Source organism: Protopterus annectens, chromosome 5.part0 (assembly GCF_019279795.1).
Source record: "Protopterus annectens isolate FY-2018-M chromosome 5.part0, PAN1.0, whole genome shotgun sequence".
Lineage (NCBI taxonomy): Eukaryota > Metazoa > Chordata > Ceratodontiformes > Protopteridae > Protopterus > Protopterus annectens.
In genome coordinates, this window is record NC_056735.1 from 1,894,054,809 (window position 1) to 1,894,076,795 (window position 21,987).

General features: G+C 36.1%; 1 protein-coding gene across 1 annotated transcript in view; it reads left to right on the forward strand.

Moving 5' to 3' along the window:
- Positions 1-10,353: 10,353 nt before the first annotated feature.
- The window catches only part of GTF2F2 (general transcription factor IIF subunit 2), a 2,274,453-nt gene continuing 2,262,819 nt past the window's right edge, over positions 10,354-21,987 (forward strand). Inside the window, exons 1-2 of the mRNA XM_044071713.1 lie at positions 10,354-10,460; positions 10,571-10,655. Of these exons, the coding sequence (XP_043927648.1) occupies positions 10,590-10,655 (66 nt within the window). The 5' untranslated portion in view covers positions 10,354-10,460; positions 10,571-10,589. The remainder of the gene's footprint in view (positions 10,461-10,570; positions 10,656-21,987) is intronic.

Genomic DNA, 21,987 nt, shown 5'->3' on the forward strand with positions numbered 1-21,987 from the left:
AAAAAATGTTACTTTTTCTCTTTGGAAAAACACATTTTTTTTACAGAAAAGACATTGGGACTCAGTGTAGTTCCAGTAATAGTGCAGTATAGCAAATGGCAATTGCAGAGAGCACTAAGTCTTGCATAATGACATCATATGGTATTCTGGACCTACAGTTAAGCAAGGCTAAATGTTCTACACAATTGCAGTCAGATTATTGACTGCTTAACTTGATCATAACAACAAGGTCAGTCATTTTCATCCATAGACAGCCTCCAAATCCTTCAGTTATAGCTACATATCTGTCTATGTACATCACAGATATGAAAAAGCAAAACAGCTGCCAGGATACACCATGAGAAGTCAGTTGTAGATAAAAATCTTCTTTATTCCATCAACAGGTAAAGGATAAGCGCTTTCGCGTGCTTCATGCACGCTTCATCAGATCTATTTTTACCATATTACTACACCTCTTATATAGTGAAATTTAATTAATCAATTCAAAGAAACCCAATCAATTAATTAAAACTTGATTCATCATCAATTAAAACTTTAAAGTCACATATTCCATGGCAATGCATCTTCCTGACAGATCTCAGTGGATCGGCATGAACAAAGCTTGCCAATGTAACCACATTATTAGAACATTATTAAAACATGACCAAAAAATGCATGTGGAGTCCTATCATCATCTAATGAACAAATGAGTGTAAATATAAAATAAAAACAAAAATAAGAATAGAAATAAGCACATATGTAACGTGTCTAAATACACAAATACACAAATAAATGGCTGCAAAAATTGCCTAGAGCATTCACTTAAAATAAAGTGAAATTTAAACTTTATCAGCAATCGCTGACATCTCTACTTTCTATCTAGCTTAAATCCATGACACCCTATTTAATACTAAATTAATATCAAAAAGGACAGAACATATTTGAATGTTGTATTACTTTATGTCTGTCATCCAGACTATAAAGTCAACTACATCTAGCTGATTTCCTTGTATAACTAGCATAACTACAGAACTTGCAAGTAGCTAAAGCTAAGCTTCATCACATCTGGAAATGATTTACATGCTCTTTCACTTGAAGTAATTAAAACAATAATAATAATGGCCAAATCCTACAAAAGAGAGCGTTTTAATCATAGTGCATCGTATTTTAAAAACAGCGGGTGAAATTTTGTAAGTTTATAAACTAGAAATTACTCAGCCACTCTCACTTTGATTTAAGAAGTCCTGGAAATAAAAACAATAAATCAAATAAATTACTGATATTTGTATACTCATATGTATAACAGCCCAAGAGAAATGAAAAACTTTTTTTAAAAATAATAATGAAAATGGATAACCAATTAGTTATCATTTACATATCTCATAATATAATCAATAGTTAAATATATGCAAACATCAAGTATTAAATATTGTCCATAAAATGTCAGATCTAAATATTAAATATCAAATATCACCCATTAAGCATAAATATCAGGTTGGTCAGTTAAACACAGTTTAACGTAATAATTCCTGTGCTTATTTAGATGAAATTAAATAATTAACAATTATGAATAGCAAGGTCCTTGTAATATTTCTGACATATACTACCCAATATTCTCAATCAATGATATTAATATTAATATACAAAGATGTGACAAATTACCATTTAAACACAAACCTAAGTTCTATTCCCTGCTAAAATTAATATAAAAACATTACTTTATTCATAGCTTGATAGAATAATCTATCCCTTACAAACTATGAATATTTAGTGGAATAAGAGCATAAGTGAAACTAAAACCATGTATAGGGATTGAATACATCCTATGAGACGTTCCTACTCTGAGTTCATAGAATACCCTGGTCAATTAGGTCAAGCTCAAATATAAATTACTAAATATTAGTATAAAGGAATTGATTCCAAAACATATGCAAAATAAGTATCAACCATTTAATATACCTTGTTAACTATCTAGGTATGTGTGAATTCATCAAGCTCCACAGTTAATCCAAATTTCTAATATCTAATAGTTCTGTGTGGAATGTATTATTGGACGAGTAAAATAGGGATTCACCTCTGTTCCAAGAATGGCTTCAAGGAAACATAATTATTAATACCAGGTTCCTTATGTGCACCGGATCTAAAAATCCAGTCTAGCTCTAGTTTTGCTAAGCGATTATTGTTGTCGCCCATTCTAGGGCTAATCTTCACTACTTGTAGAACCCTAAACCTGAATTCATGTGTTGGATTCATATTAATGTGTTTGGCCAATGCATTTAATTCATTCTGTTTACGAATATCGTAAACATGATTGTATATACGTTCTTTCAATTTCCTTTTAGTGAGCCCTACGTAAAATGCCCGACAGACTCTACAGTTGGCTATATATACCAAGTTCATAGTATTACAATCAGTATGTATTCTGGGTATAAACTCAAAAAACCTTTCTGGATGTTGGTAATATTGTGTGGTCGTAATATATTTATACATATTGCACCTCATGCAAGGAAAAGTGCCACATATCTCATCTCCACTTCCTGTTGCTCTAGAATTGTTATGCAGATTCTTAGAAAAAATCTCTTTTAAATTATTGCAAGTCCGAAATACAAAAGTGGGTTTATCACCTATCAATACCCTTATGTCATCTATAGTCGTGAGTATATTCCAATGTTTTCTAATTACTTCCCTGATCTCACCATTATCATTAGTATATTTCAACATATATGTGATCTTTTTATCATAAATTTCATGTGTATTATGGGTTTGTATATACTTTCTAGCCAAACATATTCTACTCCCTGTATCACGTCCCATATTAAATCTCAGCAAATCTTGTCCTAATGCAGGGGGCACAATATCTTGCCTTATATCCTTGACTAACATAGGATTGTAACCTCTCTCCAAGAACAGTAATTCCATGGTGTCGGCTTCTTCCTGTAAAGTAGTAGGATCCTTACATATTCTAGTGATCCACGAGAATTGGCCCCTTGCTACCCCAGAGAAAACATGTCTGGGGTGCATGCTGCTGTATTCCAGCATGGTATTTCTCCAACACGTTTTCCTAAACAGTTTCGAAGTCAACTTCCCATTACTGTTGAAATACAAGGTCAAGTCTAAAAAGTCAATATTGTCACTAGAGTATTGATATGTAAATTTAAGGAATGTTGTGGTTGCCTCTAAATAATCCACAAAACTCCTCAATTCTTCTAGAGTGCCAGCCCATATTAATACCACATCATCCACAAACCTCCTGTATATCTGTACTTTGTCCATCCAGGGGCTATTAAATATGTGGTTCTGCTCCCAATAGTATAGGACAAGATTGGCATAAGAGTTCGCACATGGGGTGCCCATAGTGACACCCCATGTCTGTAGATAATGTTTGCTATTGAACATAAATACATTATAATATAATACCATGTCTAAAAGTTGGTTAATCAGGATCTGTCTATCACATGAAAAATCACTTATTTTAACCATTAGCTCTCTAATGGCCTGTAATCCATATTCATTTGGGATGCATGTAAACAAGTTACAGACATCTAACATGACTAAAAATGGTTTACTGGTATCTGTCTTTAAAAATTCAGTGGCCTCTAAGTCATTCAACAGGTGTTGTGTATCTCTTAGGATAGTACTAATGTTATTGACCAGGGGTCTTAACATTTTTCAAAAATATAGAAATATTGTAGGTCACCCATTGTCTACCCGATACAATAGGTCTCATGGGTAATGGCTCAACATCTTTATGTATTTTGGGTAGGCCCTTTAAGATTGGTATGAGTGGTTCATTGACATATAAAAAATCAAACATTTCTCGGCTGATTTGTCGGCACATAAGTAAGTCATATAGACTATCACTAACACTATTTATTATACTCTTAACACCATCCAATGTTAGTACCTTATAAGTGCTGTCATGTGTTAGACTCGTTTCAACAATAGCAATGTATTCAGTTTTGTCTAACAGAACAACTCCCCCCCCTTTGTCAGCAGATGTTATTAAGATATCAGTATTACTTCGTAATCTATTCAGTGAATCACATTCAGCTTTACTCAAGTTAAAAAATCTGTTTCTAACATGCTTCCTTTCTCTTGGGCTGTTATACATATGAGTATACAAATATCAGTAATTTATTTGATTTATTGTTTTTATTTCCAGGACTTCTTAAATCAAAGTGAGAGTGGCTGAGTAATTTCTAGTTTATAAACTTACAAAATGTCACCCGCTGTTTTTAAAATACGATGCACTATGATTAGAACGCTCTCTTTTGTAGGATTTGGCTATTATTATTATTGTTTTAATTACTTCAAGTGAAAGAGCATGTAAATCATTTCCAGATGTGATGAAGCTTAGCTTTAGCTACTTGCAAGTTCTGTAGTTATGCTAGTTATACAAGGAAATCAGCTAGATGTAGTTGACTTTATAGTCTGGATGACAGACATAAAGTAATACAACATTCAAATATGTTCTGTCCTTTTTGATATTAATTTAGTATTAAATAGGGTGTCATGGATTTAAGCTAGATAGAAAGTAGAGATGTCAGCGATTGCCGATAAAGTTTAAATTTCACTTTATTTTAAGTGAATGCTCTAGGCAATTTTTGCAGCCATTTATTTGTGTATTTGTGTATTTAGACACGTTACATATGTGCTTATTTCTATTCTTATTTTTGTTTTTATTTTATATTTACACTCATTTGTTCATTAGATGATGATAGGACTCCACATGCATTTTTTGGTCATGTTTTAATAATGTTCTAATAATGTGGTTACATTGGCAAGCTTTGTTCATGCCGGTCCACTGAGATCTGTCAGGAAGATGCATTGCCATGGAATATGTGACTTTAAAGTTTTAATTGATGATGAATCAAGTTTTAATTAATTGATTGGGTTTCTTTGAATTGATTAATTAAATTTCACTATATAAGAGGTGTAGTAATATGGTAAAAATAGATCTGATGAAGCGTGCATGAAGCACGCGAAAGCGCTTATCCTTTACCTGTTGATGGAATAAAGAAGATTTTTATCTACAACTGACTTCTCGTGGTGTATCCTGGCAGCTGTTTTGCTTTTTCGTACTGGTTCATTTGCTACAGGGTACTTTGGGAGAGTTAGCGGTAATATCTCTTTATATTTTATATTTTATATACATCACAGATATCTGATTGTGGTAAAATAAATAGTAATAATAATAATAATAATAATAATAATAATAATATCACCCACAGTAGTGTATTTCAATTTTTTCATACGCAATAGTCACAGCAAAATATTCCACTTTCCTTGTAGAAATGCATACTAGTCCTGCAAAGTCAGATTAATGACTGTTATATCTCAGAAAAAGACAAAATGGTCAGTTACTTTAATCCACAGGCACCCCTTCACAGAAGGTATGGATACTTTGTTGAAGGTGCATACCTCAGAGGTCTGACTATAATATATAAAAAGGCTATAGTAATGTATATAGCATTTGCTTCACAAAAACAGCAGCTACTGTAAAATATTCCAAGTTACTTCACAAAAAAATAGTCCCACAAATCTGGAATAATGAACAAACAATAGAAGGGTCAGTCATTTTTATTCACAAACAGTGCCCATGCCCAGATATTATTGTTACTTTGTTATCTGCATACATCCCAGATGCCCAAAAGTAATAAAATAAAATAAAATAAAATAAGAATCGCAGTAATGTATTTCATCACTGTTTCACACAACATGTAATTACTAGCCAACTGGAATAAATTAATCAACATTAGACCTGCAAAGCTGTCTACTGCCAATTTCAAATGGCCAGGCAGGATTAAAAAGTATCTCACACAAATGCTGATTATGACCTCTGTTCCTCCTTTCACCATGGCCATCACATCCAGTTTTTAAAGCTTGGAGGTTTTTTGCTCCATGCCATCTCATGCTCTAGACTATGAATTAGATAGCCTATAAGTGGGACAGATCAGAAAACCCTCAAAATAGGTGGTCAGGTGCACATCACCTCCCTTATAAGGTGCTGCATGTTATGTAGTTATTTATAATGTCAAGAAATGCAGCTACCTTGTTTCTTTACTTTAAAAATAATAACAATAAATAAATAAATGTCATAAAAGGACACTAAGCTGAATGGTGTCCTGTGTTATTTATTGATCACAAAAATCAAAACTTGAACAATGCTATAGTAAAGTGGCAAAAATTGTAGTAAATACCTCTTTCAGAATCCACCAACTGTAAAGCACTAAAAACCCTAAATTGGATAACATATACACAGTTTCTTACCACCTATAAAATTATCCAGTATTCATCTGCTTGGCCAGCACTAAATACCATCCTACACAACTGCGTTCCCAGTGGGTCATTATGATCCAATGACCAAAAACTCCTCTTTGTCCACAATCCTATGAAATCTGCTGGGCATGGTCTGCACTCATACGATGTTGCTAAGACCTGGAACTCCTTACATGCATCCGTCAGGTCAATACCCTCCTTCCAGTTATTTATTTATTTATTATTTATGTCCAGTTTGATAACTGGGGAAGTCCACTGGGCCCAGGGAGCCCATTTGCAGTGGAGGTCCAGGGAGAAAAGCTCCAACAATAAAATACAGCAGGATACAAATTACAAGTAAAATCAAGAGAAAAATATACAGCAGATATGAGTACAAATACAAATGTATGTACAAGTCAAAACAAATACAAATATATACAAGTCAAAGAAGAGTATTTACAAAATTATTTTGAGAAAGGCAGTTGTAAGTATCAAATTCTAGACATTAGTTTGTCTGAGGCCTTCTTATAATGACTAAATGTAACAATCAAAATATTGAGATAAGAAAGGTTGCACATTGGAAGAAGGAAGATTTTTGTATGTGAGTATTGTTAGTATTTTGAAGAGATAGTTATTATACAAAGATGGAAATAAAGCTTAGATATAAAAGGGTAAGAAGGGAGAGGTGAGCTAGGTTAGAAAGATGCAGTTATATTTCCAATTAGAGGAGAGATAGAAATGGAGCTGGGTTTTAAAGTTTTCCACATTCAGCATTTTTCTTAGGGTAGGATGGAGAGAATTCCATTTTTTGGCTAAGGAGCAGGAGAGGAGTAGTTGTCCTGGTGGACGGTTAGGTTTATAGACAGTAATTAAGTTTTGGTGAGCAGACCTAAGAGTTCTGTTTGGGATGTAAGGAAGAAGGATGTTTGTAAGGGCAGGGCATTTGATTGGGTTGAAGAGTAGTCTATGAGCTGTTAAGAGTTGGAGATAGTCCAGATAATTTGGAAGTTCAAGCCCATTTAGAGAGTGAAGGGCAAGGCTGTGATGGGAGGGGTTTTTGGTGTTGGTGGCGAATTTGAAAATTTTGTTATAACAGTTTTCTAATTTGGAAGTGATGGATGCTGATAGATTGGTAAGAAGGGGTGCGCCATACATTAGGGAGGGAAAAAGGTAGGTAGAGGTGAGAGTATGTCTGGTATGGGCTGAGAGGAAGCGATTGTTCTTGTATAGCATGCCAAGTTTTTTTTTTTTTATGTTTTGAAGAATAAGGTTGCCAAATTTCAGGTGCTCATCTATAATAACGTCTAGCAATTTAGCATAGAGATAATTTCAACAAGAGAGTTGTTTTGGCTTATCACTTTAAAAGAAGATTTGTCAAAAGGGAAAGGTTTTGATGGTAGGAAGATTAGTATTTTGGATTTGTTTGCATTTAGGGAGAGGTGGTTTTGGTACATTCAGGCCTCTGTAGTGGAGAAGGCAGTTTGGGTCTTTATTAGGAGTTTGGGGAGATTAGTGGCAGCGCATTGGGTATAGCAGAGTGAAATGTGTTGATAAAGATATTGAACAACATGGGACCAAGAATGGATCCCTGTGGTACGCCGGTGCGGGTAGGGAGAAAGGGAGAGAGACTTTTTTTTTCCATTTTACTGCCTGAGATCTGTCAGTCAAGTAGCCTGAGAACCAGCAAATGGAATTTTGGGAGAGATTTAGGTTTGAAAGATGACTCAGTAGATGGGTATGGGAAACGGTATCAAATGCCTTGGAGAGATCCAGAACTACACTGTGTATATTCAAGTAGGGTTTTAGGGAGTTTATTTTTCTGGTATAGTTTCCAGGATTTGTCCCTTTGGTGCATTAATTGTTTAGTGTCTTTGGTTAGCCATAGGGCAGACTTGTTTTTTATTCTTTTTGTTCTTATTGGTTCAAAATTGTTAAGAGTGTTTATAAAAGTGGAATTAAAATGGTCAATGGCATTGTCGAGAGGAAGTGTTTTTAGGATATTCCAATTCAGTTGTTTGAAGGAGTTTGAGAATGTGTCAGGGTTGAAATTACTAAGGTTACGAGTGTGTATATACTGGTGTTGGTGCAGAATGGAGGTGATTGAGCGAAGGGCAAAGGCAGGGAGGTAGTCACTAATGGTGTCAGGAATGGTGCCCACATTTATAATTTTATTTGGGTGGGAGACTAGGATCCAGTCAAGGGTAGTGCCTAGAGATTTAGCTTTATTGGGTCTGGTTATAGTGTGAATTATCTGGGTGAAGTTAAAGAGGTTTATGGATTGGGTAGGTGTAGAGGTGTTGATGTTATCCCAGTTTATGTTTACGTCGCCAAGTATATATGTTTTGTTATTTATTTTGGTTGAAGCCCATAACAGAATTTCTTCAAGGATTGGGATATTATTCCCTGGTAGGATGTATAGAGCAATGATACAGAGACTTTTATGATTATTCATTTTTAGTAAGCAAGCTACTAGTTCAGCATTAGCAAATTGAACAATGGGGTTTGGGTAGGGAATTATGGAGAGTAAGTCAGAGTAGATTAAGGTGATGCCTCCACCTTTTTTATTTGTTTGATCACTCCTAAGGGCTTGGAAGCCTGGGGGTAGAAATTCAGAGTCAGAGATATGGGGTTTGAGCCATGTTTCAGAGATGGCTTACGATGTCTGGTTGATTTTGGTTTAACCAGGCTTGAAATAAAGATATTTTGTTACAGAGCCTTTGGGCATTGAGAGTAAACAGTTGAAAACTTTTGTTGGTGGGAAGGTGGCTGGATAGAGGGGTATTTTTGTATAAAGGTGAGTTGGGTCCTGGGTTTGGGTGAATGTCACCTGCTAGATGGAGGATGTTAGGGGGAGATAGTGCAGTAGGTTTAGGTTTAATTTTGTAAAGTAGGGGGAAGTGTATTAGCAGTTTGGTGATATGAGGTTTAGCTGTGGTTGGCATAATTCTTAGGTGGAAGAGGTGAAGGAATTTAGGTTGTATCAGGGGGGGGGAGATGGAGTGGAAACATATAGCTGGGTGGTGGTGCTGTGTATCATGTTGTTGGGTGTGGGTGGAAGGAGAGAAAGAGAGGGGAAGATGGGTTGTAGAATAGGAGGTTGAATGGTAAAAGGGTATTAATAGTATTAAAAAGATTAGGGGTAGAGAGGGTTTGGAAGAGTGGGGGGGCATGGGACTGGGCAGGTGTAGAAGTAGAATTAAGAGTTAGTGGATCAAGGTGATTTAGGTTTAGCTTTATGGGAATGACAGGGTGGTCGGTAGGAGTATGGGAGTGAGTGATGTGTAAATTGAGTTTGGGTGCGGTGGGGAGGGGTTAAACAATGGGTACCATTCTGAAAGACTTCCTAGCCAAAATGTGGCACTGTTCTTGTTCAACTCCAGGATAAACTGTCTCTAGATATGAACAAGCACCTATTCATACCTTACACCTCCATTCCTTACTCTCCCTTCTTCACTCACTTCCTTACTGTTTTTTTGCCATGACTTTTTTCTAAATATACCACAACCCTGTTTTTATTCTCATTTCACATTGCAATTCCTGTTTGTATTACACTACCTTACCGTTACTCTGTGTCAAATGGCTAAAATGTATCTAACAATTAAATCATTGTCACATAAGTTGTATATATTCTTAAACAGTGTTTCATATTATGTCTCATTTAGTATAATTATTTACTGTAAAATTATTGCTCTTAAAATGTTTTAGTAATACTTTGGAGCTTTTCTCCTCGAGCCTCCACTGAAACTAGGCACTTAGTCGGACTTTCCCGGTAATCAAATGCCAATAAATAAATAAATAAATCAGCAGTGCAATGGCCCCAAATCAGGGATACTTCTTAACTATTTCTGTAATTCATTTAAAATGTAATATAACAACATGTTTTATCATCGTACATTTACTGAACAATAAAAGGCACAACACTCTAATGGCTGGCATTATTGACCGAGTCTCACTGATTTACAAAAAAGCAAAAATATGAGGCAAAATTTAACTGATATTGGCAAGGGCAAGAGATTTAAACTGAATGCATTCCACTGTTTTTATGCGCATTGCTACTATTTCTTTTCCACTTAATGACAAGTATTCATTAGGATGACGTAGCAAGTTTAGCCATCCCCAATATGGCAACTTTCTGCATTGTTCTTCCCTGCTTTACTGGTAGTCGAGTCTCTCTTTCAATGTTTGTTCCTTATCAGGTTCCGTAGTCGCGCTTTTAGGAGACGGTACATTGGTTTACTTTTGTAGTGTACACACTCTCTGTTCTAGAAAAGTGGTTGTAGTAGTGTGTGGAGTATATAAGCTGTCATTTTTTATACTTACTTTTTATTTAAAGAGCACATAAAGTACCCGAAATGTCCGAGAAAGGTGAAGTGGATCTGACTGGAGCTAAACAGAATACAGGAGTTTGGTTAGTGAAGGTAAGCATCGTGCTTGTGTATGACAGCTCCACGCTGTTAACTTTCCCCATAGTTTTAAATTTATATTTTTGTTGCAGATTTTTGCCTTTAATTCTGAAGTACAAAAACGCGTATTCGCTTAGGAGCGCTGTTGCCCGAAACCAAAATTTCTACTCTCTTTAGGGTTTTTTTGGGGGGTATATTGTGTTGTTTTCGTCTTGTTCAGAATGGGTGAAAATAGTTATTTGTTTGTAAGCAAGATACGAGTGCCAGTATTTTGTGTATAGCTTTGCCCAGTTCAGAGTTTGCTTAAGTAAATTGTCTTAACAAATCTGTCATCTGTTCCTGATTTTGTCTCAAAATGTTGCTCTTTTCCTCTTCCTAAAGCTGGTAACTGGGAGAAAACGTGGTGGACTTTAAGTATATAACTCGAATTATTATCATAATTTGCTTCAGGAAATGCACGTCGATTCACACTTTCATGTTTTGTCAATTTCTAAAGTTAGTAGCACTGAGATTTTTAGAAAGCGTGCACCATTCTTTCTGGATTTGTCTGTAATTCTGGTGGAGTTAAGAGGTTGAGTGCTCTGAATCCTCCCTTCATATTTTAAGCAGATACAGGCTGTATGTTGTGTAGCAGCAGCGAGTTAGAGTTGTCACTTTTTTAACAGAAGTATGAGACTTTGCTGGACAAACTGCACTGGGTTTAAGCTTTTGTCAAAAATAAAAACAGTTTTGTGGCATTTGAGTTGTTTATCATGTTAAAGTGTTTCAAATTAAGAATAACTGGGCATTTGTTACTTTTAGTGGTAAAACGCAACTCGTAAAAGGAGTCATTCACAAAGGTAAAGTTAGCTGTTTTCCCAGGGATCTTGTCAAATCTGCTCTGTGTGTGTGTTTGGGGGGGGGGGGGGGGGGGTGTCAACCTCTACCTAATGTAAAGATCAGCTGGTGGCACAGTATTTGTGAGAGAGGGAGCCAAGTTAGGTGAGCCGTAAAGTCAGCACTTCAAAGTAACCAGAAATTTATGCTGCTTGTGCAGAACATCTGTTCGGTTGCTACAAGTAGCAATTGCTGTTCATAGGTTAGTACTAGGCTATCGGCCTTGTGGCCTATATAAGCCTAGCCAAAAAAGTTCCCTGGCTTTCACCACCCAAGAATTTATTTTCCTGCGCCCCGTCGAGCAGAGCCACAGAAATGATCCCCAGGGTGAATTTCTTATTTCCCATCCAGTTGTCATAATTTTTCTTAGAGGGCTAATGAAGAGCTTTGCTTGACATGGATGGGTAGTCTGTTCCAGAGCATGGGAAGGCTTTAGGACAGGAATCTATCGCTCCAGCATGTTCTGTTTATTGTGGTGACAAGGTTTAGGTCACTGGAGCATCTGGCTTGGAGAGATTGGGGTTTCTTTAAGTGTAGCATGTCCAAGAGATCTGGGTTTGACATGGCTTTGTATGTTAGCCAGAGATCGCCTCTGAGTAGGTGATAAGCTTCAGAGTAAAGCTGGAGATTTTTGAGACTGTCTGCATATTGCATCTGTTTGAGGCCGGTAATCCTGTTGGTGAGGTATTTCTGTGGCGTTTCCAGTTGTTGCAGATGTCTTGCAAGGTACATGCCAAACGGGGGGGGTGGGGTTGTACTCTCATGGGCCTGATGAGTAGAGAGGGACGATGACTTTTTTTTTTTTTTTTCCTGGAGGAGAAGCCCTTTGTGATGAGGTGTGCCACATAGAAGGATTTCCTGACCACTGTGGCGATGTGATTATCAAAGGAGACACTATTGTCCACCTGTGTCCCAAGGTCTCATCACACTTTCGGTGTTAAGTAGGCTACTGCCTATGTGGTAGTTCATGGGTACAGTGTTTTTCCCAAAGGGGATAACCATGCACTTCTTGGCATTGAGCTTGAGGCCATGACTGTGACACCAAGCATCAGTCTCAGTGAGGCCCCTTTGTAGAATGTCCACATTAGGCGATCCTGTTATGGCTCCTAGTTTGCAGTCATCTGCGAACTTTGTTAGCCAAAGACCTGCTGTATTAGCCTGGATTTCTGAGAAGTAGATGCCAAACAGGAGAGGACCCAGGACTGAACTCTGTGGTACTTCACTTGTCACTGGTCTGGTCTGAAGTCTGATTTGGAGTCGGCTACTTTCACTGTGTGGGTTCTGTCAGTGAGCCAGTTGGCCACCCATCTTGTGACGTAGGGATTTATGCCCAGTCTAGTGAGTTTATCCAATTTTAATTCCAGAGTGGAAGATTTTGTAGAAAGCCTTGGCGAGGTCAAGATAGGCTGTGTGCACCACCTTACCCTCATCCACGGCTCTGGTGACTGCTTCAAAGAAGTTAGCCAGGTTTAAGATGCATGATCTACCTTTTACAAAGCCAAACTGAGTGGGGTCCAGAGTTTTGAGGTTGCATATGTCTTTGTTTATAAGCTCCAAGATAATATGTTCCATGGTCTTGCAGACCAGGCTCATCAGGCTAATGGGACGGTAGTTCCCGAGTTCCATGGTGGCGCCCCCTTTGTGGAGTGGGATAGCCGTTGCTGTGTGCCATTCAGTAGGCACAAAGCCTGAAGTGAGGCTATGACTGAACATGGCACTTTGGTGGGGTGCCAGTTTGTTCTGTAGTTCGTGCAGAATGAACCTTAAGATGTTGTCTGGTCCCATGGATGCTGTGTTCTTGGCTTTGGAGAGTGCGGTCTTTATTTGTGCTTCTGTGATAACAGGGGCTTTGCATTCTTCAGATATAGAGATGCGCCCTTTGGGGGATGGGGGGGGGGTAAAGTTTGCACTGAACCTATCTGCCAGGATGTTGGCAATATCAGTTGGCTCTGTATATCAGAGAGAGAGGGAGAGTGTTTGAGACCAGAAAGTAGGTAATTATAGGCAAATGTACATTTGCGTAAAAAACATTCAACATTGTCAGTCCCATATGTTATATATAGTGTATGTTCTTTTTGTATAACTGTAATCAGTTCAACATTTCAAAAATTGCTCACTTCCTGCCTTCCTTTAAACCTTCCTTCTACTTCACATCATTATTCTACTTGTATTGTTCCCACAATTACATTTTTATTTATATGTAATTTGCTTTTCTAATGATCGCTCTTCCAGTTATTTTTATCTCTGTTACAATATACAATACTTCAACTACAGTTGGTTTAGTTTGATTTCCATTGTATAGTAATTGCTTTTTTGGCAGCCACCAGAATTTAATTTAACAAGACCTTACTGTGTCTAGGCAATTCAGATCCTGTGTCCCAGCTCGAAAAACTTATTTTCTTAGTTAAACTCATTTGCTTGCTTATTTTTATATTTATTTATTTTATTTTACAGGCCCGGGGGGAAAAGCTCCACGATACAATACAACACATGAGAGAAGAGAAAAAAAAATTGAGCATACTTATAGCAATCATACACACTATGTTAGAGATTAACAGTTCTTTTAGTAGACAGTCATTGAGGTACATACAAAATTTTAAACGGCATTTGTATTATTTTTACAGTTATAAGTTTTGTCAAATATCAACTGGTTCACAAGCTTTCAGGGGAACTGTTTATACATAGCTGTACACAGAAACATTCTCTTGGTTTGGGTTAGCCTGGTGAGCCTTATCTAATATTGTTGACGGAGTACTCTGTAAGGAATGTTTGACATCTTTCAACTTATTACAGCCCCAAAACATATGTTCCTAGTTGCCTCTGTTCACATCACACCTCCATCATTTGCCATCTACATGAGGAAAAATTCTTTGGAATTTGCTTGCGGTATAAAAATAACTATGCAAACTCTTTCAAGCAAATCCTAAGTCTTCTAGACTTTGTAGCATACTTGGGAGCTATACATGCGTTCTTCCATTCGTCCCTTGTAAATTGCTTATCCAGTCTCTTTTCCCAATCTTTTCTAAACCTCTTCTGATTCCTATAGTTATTGTGCAATATTTTATATGCCCATCTGATTTTCCCTATTTTAATAGCAGCTTTGTTCTAGCTTCAGTTAAAAATGAACCAGAGCAGGTTTTTCACTTAGGATCTTCTATCACTTTCTCTTTGCCTATACTCTGATAGCAATGTCTGGTAGGGAAGGCAGTCTCTAGCCTGCAGTCCAAATGTCTTCTTGGCCTCTTACCATTCTGTTTCCCTTAATCTCTCTAGTTATTTGCCTGAAATACCTTGGTTCCTTTGCCAGTTTTCTCCAGTAAATTCTGCTCCCCTCTTGCCTATTCTCTGCACCCCTAATTGCAGTTATCCCTACTGGCAAAATTTCCTTTCACCATTCTCATGCAGTCTTGGTTCTCGGAGCACTTTCTGAATATAATATTCTGTATGGTGGTTGTTCTTTGGATTTGCATCCAAAACCCACTTCTCTCATTTCTGGAATTACATCCCTGTTGCATAATTCTCTCTTTCCACTTTGAGTTATAGCTTTCTGCTTCCGTTGTGTATGACCCTTAACTACCTAGCTCTAAAATATCCTTTCAAATCAGGTAATCTTAAACCACCTTGTTCTTTTGGCAGGATCAACCTATCCCACTTGACCCTTGCTCTCTTCCCTTCCCAGATTCTTTCACCTCTCAATTATTGTCCACAACTTCTCTATTTGATAAAAATATGCCTCTCTTGTTTATAAAACTAAAGGGACTAAAAACATTTTCACTGCCTATATCTTGTTATCCATATCCGTAAACAAGAGTTTCCAGTTTCTGTATTATCTTTTCCTTATCCTTTTCCTACATATCCTTGGGTACCACAACTGGAGTCTTTTTAATCCTATCCCTAAATATTTTATTTTATCATGCCCCCATTAATATGGGCATTGCTGAACCAATTCATGTGTGGGTACATAAAACAAAAGCTTGATCTGTAAACTATCCATGAATATTACATCTCCAAAAGACTTGAAACTGTTTTGAAATGTTACACAACACTGTGATGTCCTTTTTCTAGTTTTATCAGGTACAAAATATTATCATCTGCGAATAGTCTACTTTTCTTGATTACCTTACCAACTGTATCCCTGAATTTTTGAATACCTTATTTTCTTTGCCAATGGCTCTAAATATAAAGCAAGTAACAAATGGAGAAAGAGAATACCCCCGCCTTGTTCCTCTGTTTAGACCCAACTTAGCAAAGAGAAACCCTCCCACTTTAATTCTTGCCTCTGATCCCCCATGTAGTCTCCTGATCAACCATATTATTGTATTAGAGAATGCAAATGCGTCCATTGTTCTACTCAAAATCTCAGCTCACTCTGTCATATGTTTTCTCTGCATCAAGGCTCCCCAACAACAGTGGCATTTTCATGCGTTTCTCGTCCCTCTGGATCATAATTGTTTTATTAATGTTGTCAAATGTATGTCTTCCCTCCACAAAACCACACCGATCCAAATCTTTCAACTTTTGCCATTTGTTGCTATGATAGACACACACACTTCATAATCATGGTTTAAAATGGGTCTACAAGAAGCTGAGTCTGGGTCTTTACCATCTTTAGGTATTACAGCCACTGCAGTTTTCTTCCAGGATGTTGGTGCTTCTCTTCCTTTTAAAATACTGTTGCACACAACCTTCCAGGTCTTTATCACCTTTCTACCCGCCTAACATCAAAACTTCCATAGGAATGTCATCTGTTCCTAGAGACTTCCCTGCAGATCGATTATATGTCACCAGTTTTATATCGTTGTCTCCTATCTTAACTATACTTACATCTTCCATAAACATTTGCACTACTTCTTGATTTCCATACTTCTCTGCTTTATACAGATTTTCATAACATTTTTGAAATATTTCTAATGTTGTTACAGGATTTCAGATTACTTTTCTTGTTAGACTCCCTATGTTTGGCAACAACCTTTTCTACTTTCTGTGGCCTAAGTTGTGCTAAAAGTTTTTGTGATCTGGTGTTATCAAAAAAAAAAAAAAAAAAAAACAGTTGCTTAATAATACTCTTGTAAACTCATGCATGTTATCCCAATAGTCCCTTATTTTCTTTAGCACTCTGCAGTTGTGCTAGGAGGGAAGAAAGTGATAAACATCAGGAAGGTTTTGTGCAACATTATTTTAAAAGGAGGAAATGAGAAGTGCCAGCATCCTGGAAGAAAACTGTCATGGCTGTACCTAAATATGGTAAAGACAAGACTCCTCAGATCCAGCTTCATATAGGCCACTTTTTTGATTTTTAAACCATTTGTCTATAATATCATCAAGAATGACAAAGGTGATGCCAAAATTGATAGATATTGATCGATGTGGTTTGTGGAGGAGAGTCAAACCTCTGACAGCATTAACAGAGCAAAGATCTATAAAGAAGCAGACTGTAAGAAAATACCACTGTTGGTGGGTCTTTATAGAGAGAGCTTTTGGAGTAAGCTGGGATTTTGAGTAGGGCAGTAGAAGAATTAATATTCCTTCATACAATAATAAGGTTAATTATGCAGATATATGTGGGTTTGGAGGTGAAAATTTACAGTCCGGGGGGGGGGTCGTCTCTGATAAGTTCAGCTTAAACATAAGAGCTAGCAGCGGTTCCTTCTTTACCCTTTGTGTTATATTTAGAAACTTTTATACAAAGAAAATAAGGGACTTGCCAATTATATCCTTGAATTTCTATGGTAATCAAGAAAAGTCAAGGCAGTTTCAAATCTTTTGGGGATAAAAAAGGCAGTAGCTATAAACTGTGCCCACACATGAATTGGTTCAGAAATGCCTATATTTATGCAGACATGATAAAATGAAGTACCTAACATAATCCTTTTTAACTCATTCTCCTATGACAGCTAAAGATATCAGGAGAATCTAAACAAAAGATAATACAAAAACTGAGAAACTGGCAGCACAGTTTTATGGATATGAATAGCACAATGCAAGCAGGAAAAATGTTTTTAGTCCCTTTAGTTTTACATACGCGTGCCAGGCAAATTTTTATCAACCAGAGGTGGTTATGAATAGCAAATAATGGAGTTGAAGGATTTTATCTGGGAGGGGAAGAGGGCAAGAATCAATTGGGTGAAGTTGATCCTTCCAAAAGAACAAGGTGGTTGGAGATTACCTGACTTGAAGTAATATTACAGAGCTGCCCATTTAAGGCTCTTGCACATAGCACAGACAGAAATCTGTAATTCAATGTGGAAAGGGATGATGATGATGAAATGGTGGGGGTGGGGCTCAAGAAACAAGGAGAGGCTGGGATTTTGGATACAGATCCTGAAGGAGAATAACAGTACAAAATATTACATTCCTAAAGTAGTAGAAAGTTTTCTAAGAACTAAGCCAACGCTAGGGTGGAGAGAGGAAATTCTGCCAATAGGGATCACTGCAATCAGGAATACAGAGAATTGGCAAGAGGGTGCTGGAATTTACTGGAGAAAACCAGCAAAGGAACCAAGGTATTTTACAATGAGAAGAGGCCAGGAATTAATTTGGACTGCAGTTTAGAGATTGATAAGAATATGCAAAGATAAAGAAAGAAGGGGTCCTAGTGAAAGACCAGCACTGGTAGATTTTTTAGCAGCATCTAAAACAGAATCCCCTGTTTTTAAAAAGGGTAATTAGTAGGGTATATAAAATATTGCGTGGTGACTATAGGAATCTGTCAAAGGAGGTTAGAAAGGACTGATAAGAGAGGATGGATAAGCAATTCACAAAGAAACAATGGGAGAATATACGTATGGCTCCAAAATATGCAACAAAATCTGCAAGATTTAGGATCTTTGGAAGTATTTGCATAGGTATGTTTATACCCCAAGGAAACTCCAAAGAATTTTTCCTTGGGTAGATTGCAAATGTTGGAGGTGTGATGGGTAAGAAAACAATAATTGGGAACTTAATTTTTGGGAGTTTAATGAGTTGGCAGACTTCAAAAATTCCCTGCAGTCTACTCTATCAGAGATACTGAGTGAGGTGTAACTAAGGATTTTTTTTTTATGAGCTGTGATACAGAATCAGAATTGCCTAGTTATAGCAAGGCCTTGCTGTGTTTAATTCTGGAGGCTGCCAAAAAGCAGTTACTAGAAAATGGAAATCCAAAGTTTAAACCAAATGTACTAGAAGTAATGAATATACTAACTCGGATAAAAGAACTGGGAATAGGATCTTTAGAAAAGGGTAAGAGCAAATTACATAAAAATGGGAATTGTGGGAACAATATATGCAGAGTAATGTTTTGGAGGAAGAATGGGGTTTAAGGAAAGGCTGGAATTCAATGAGCTGTGTAATCATCGAATGAAAATGATTGTATAGAAGATTGTATGTGTTTGTATAATGTTTGCAACAGAAAATGTCAGCATAGTTTTTTTTTTTGTATAAATGCATGATTTGCCTATGTCATAAGTAATAATTCAGTAAATATTTTTTTTTGTTTTAAAAAATGCTGTTGGCTGCCAAAATACTTGACAATGGAAATCAAAATTTAAAACAACTGTTAATTGAAGTACTGAATATTATAAATGAGATGACAGAACTGGAGGTGGGAGCTTTAGAAAGGGAAAGGAACAAGTTACCTAGAAATAAATGGAATTTGTGGGAAGAATACTTGCATAATAATCAAGAGGAGTGTGAGATTTAAGGTAACATAGAAGCTGAACAATTTATGAAATGTTGAAGTGAATGTATGTTAAAACAATGTGTATTTATACTTAATGATATATTATGTTATGTTCCATTAATGTTTGTATACCTGCATCACTGTCTAAAATGGGATTTAATAAAGATGTTAAAAGTAAGAGTGTTAACCTCACCAAAATTGTAATTAAAATTAACTCACCTTTAGATAAGGAATTGGACTAGACTCTCTAAAGATTTGACATTGATTGGATTGCAGTTTTAGCTTTTTTTAATCACAAGTATCCCATTTCATTTGATGCCTGATTACATATCCATTGTTCAATGTGAAGGTAAAACATAACAAAACAGTAGGTGCTATAAATAACTCTGTTCTAGTTATGTTGAGAAGCTCTATTGCAACTGAAGGAGAATGTAGGCACAGTATTAAGACAGAAACTCAGTAACCTGCCCAGATGCCAAAATAAATCTGTGCAAAGCCATAAATAAGTGGGCCAAAGGCCCAAACAGAGGGAACATTTTTAAATATTGCTCTTACAAACTTAGAAAGTTGATAGAATAACAGGTTTTGCATTAGTATGACTTTTCTGAAGGGTATGAAGTCTGAAACTCAAATGTCTGTCATTATTTTCTAACCTCAGTCTTTAATGATTTACCACTAATTTGCCAGAAAACCACAATTTTATGAAAAATGGACTGAAAATATGAGGCAAAAATTGGACATGTTTCAAAAACTTGTACAGTTCAAGGGTATGGTTTGCAATTATTTTGTTTTGTACAAAGTTATTTTTAAAAGTATTAGTTTTTATCCTTTTCTTTTTATGCATCATAAGGGCATTTTGGGTTACATGCTGTACTTTATCCCAAACCATGTACTGAGGTCTCGGACAACAAAGTTACTAAGCAGTGGCACCCAAGATCTTGTCTTTTCTTTTGGCTTAAATAATTTGGCTAGCTTTTTCTAGAATATATATTGATTGGTTGCAGTTTTGTGGAGGGGAAGCAAACCGTTGACAACATTAATAAAACGAATAAATATCTTTATTGAATTATCATCTTCACACAGGCATTTGGTATCATAGCAAGCCCAAGATCATCTACCTTTCCTAGAAGCCATTATCAGTTACACTGGCTAAGGAAAATATGTATTTTCTTTATTGCTGAGACAGTTGATGTTTCTGAGGATGTTATTTTTTAAGCTATAGTGAAATAGGAAGTTGTCAGAACTTTATTATATATTGACACTTTTTATTTGCTTGCTGCATCAAAATAAATTATTTGCTAAAGCAGCAATATTAACAGAGTAATCTGTACTACTCTGTCGAATACAGATAGTCGTAAAAAGCAGAAAAGTCATCAGTAAATGTAATTTTATTTTTATTGCAGATTTAATTTCAATAAGTCTTATGTTTTTACCTTGGATGATTTGCTTGGTTCTAAATCCTAATTTTGTTGTCCTTTGTGGAAACAACTGTTGCATTAAAGAACTTAGTTTTAAAACTTTTCTTAAAATAATACATTTAATGAACCCGCAACATAAAGTGTTAATAGTAGTACAAGTTAAAATTGTTTTTATTTAGTAAAGAATCGGAAGAAACTTTACATTTCTCTGTAGCAGATTCCTAAATACTGCTTTTATCCTACTCTGAATAAAGTATTTTTTTATGGTTCCCTGACTCTGCTAAAATTGTGTATTCTAGATGTATTGCTCCTAAACAGCACAGTGCTTTCAAAATGTGAGATGTATGTGTGTAGTCTTTGATTTTACAGTAATGTGAACTGTTCAAGATTAAATACCATTCTTCCCAGTGAACTTTGTGGATACCAGGTTTGGTTAAAATTTTAGAACGGTGTCTGTCCAAATGTGTTTCCTTTAGAAACTACCAAATTTTCTTAAGTTCCTTTCTCATATTGTTGATAAATGAGTGCCAGTTTTTGTCAAGTCTTAATACAGCTACTCTTACTTAGGTTGAAGATACAGTGAAAACGGATAGTAATTGCAAATGTTTTGCTTCAACTCCATCAATTAGTTTACTGTTTAATGCTATCTTAACTCTTGTTACATTACAGTTTGTAACCCACCTTTGTCTTTGACTATTATGCTAACTCTGTTTACTAAACCTGTCTTTAAAGAATTTTCTGTTTAACTGTGTACTACTGGTAGTTGTAAAAATGACCTAGTTTTCTAAAACCACTTTTGCCAGCATTTGAGCTTCAAAATTATTGCATTCCATACTTATTTGAGAGGTTGTTCAAAAATATCACCTGTCTTACGAGACTTCTAAAATGTTTATAAATCTTCAATTTTTTTTATTTTAGAAAAGTACTGATTGAAGTGCAAGCCCAATATGAATCGGGCCGTAATGTATATATTACAAATTGTTTCCTTTTGCCAATTTCATCAGTGTAATTTAATTTGCTTATAGTACCCTAAGCAAATTATCCTACACACTAGAATATGTTAACACTTGTCACCAGGGATTCAGACATGTATGTTTTGAGACTACGTATTCTTAAGTCACTTAAGGATTTTGTAAATGATAAACTAGTAAATATGCAGTATATTTCACAATCTAGACTTCTTTGAGCATTTGGGGGAGTGAGGTTTTCGAGCACTTGCATCTTATTTTGTATTTTAGTATCTGTAACAGAATATTACATAACTCCCTGCTGCTGCAGTATGCAGCAAATGCTGGTAGAGTGCTATTTGAATTAATTGAAAGTCATTAACAAAAACTCATTGTTCTGCTTCAGACAAAAATTCAGGAAGTTTAACAATGTTGGCTGTTGACTT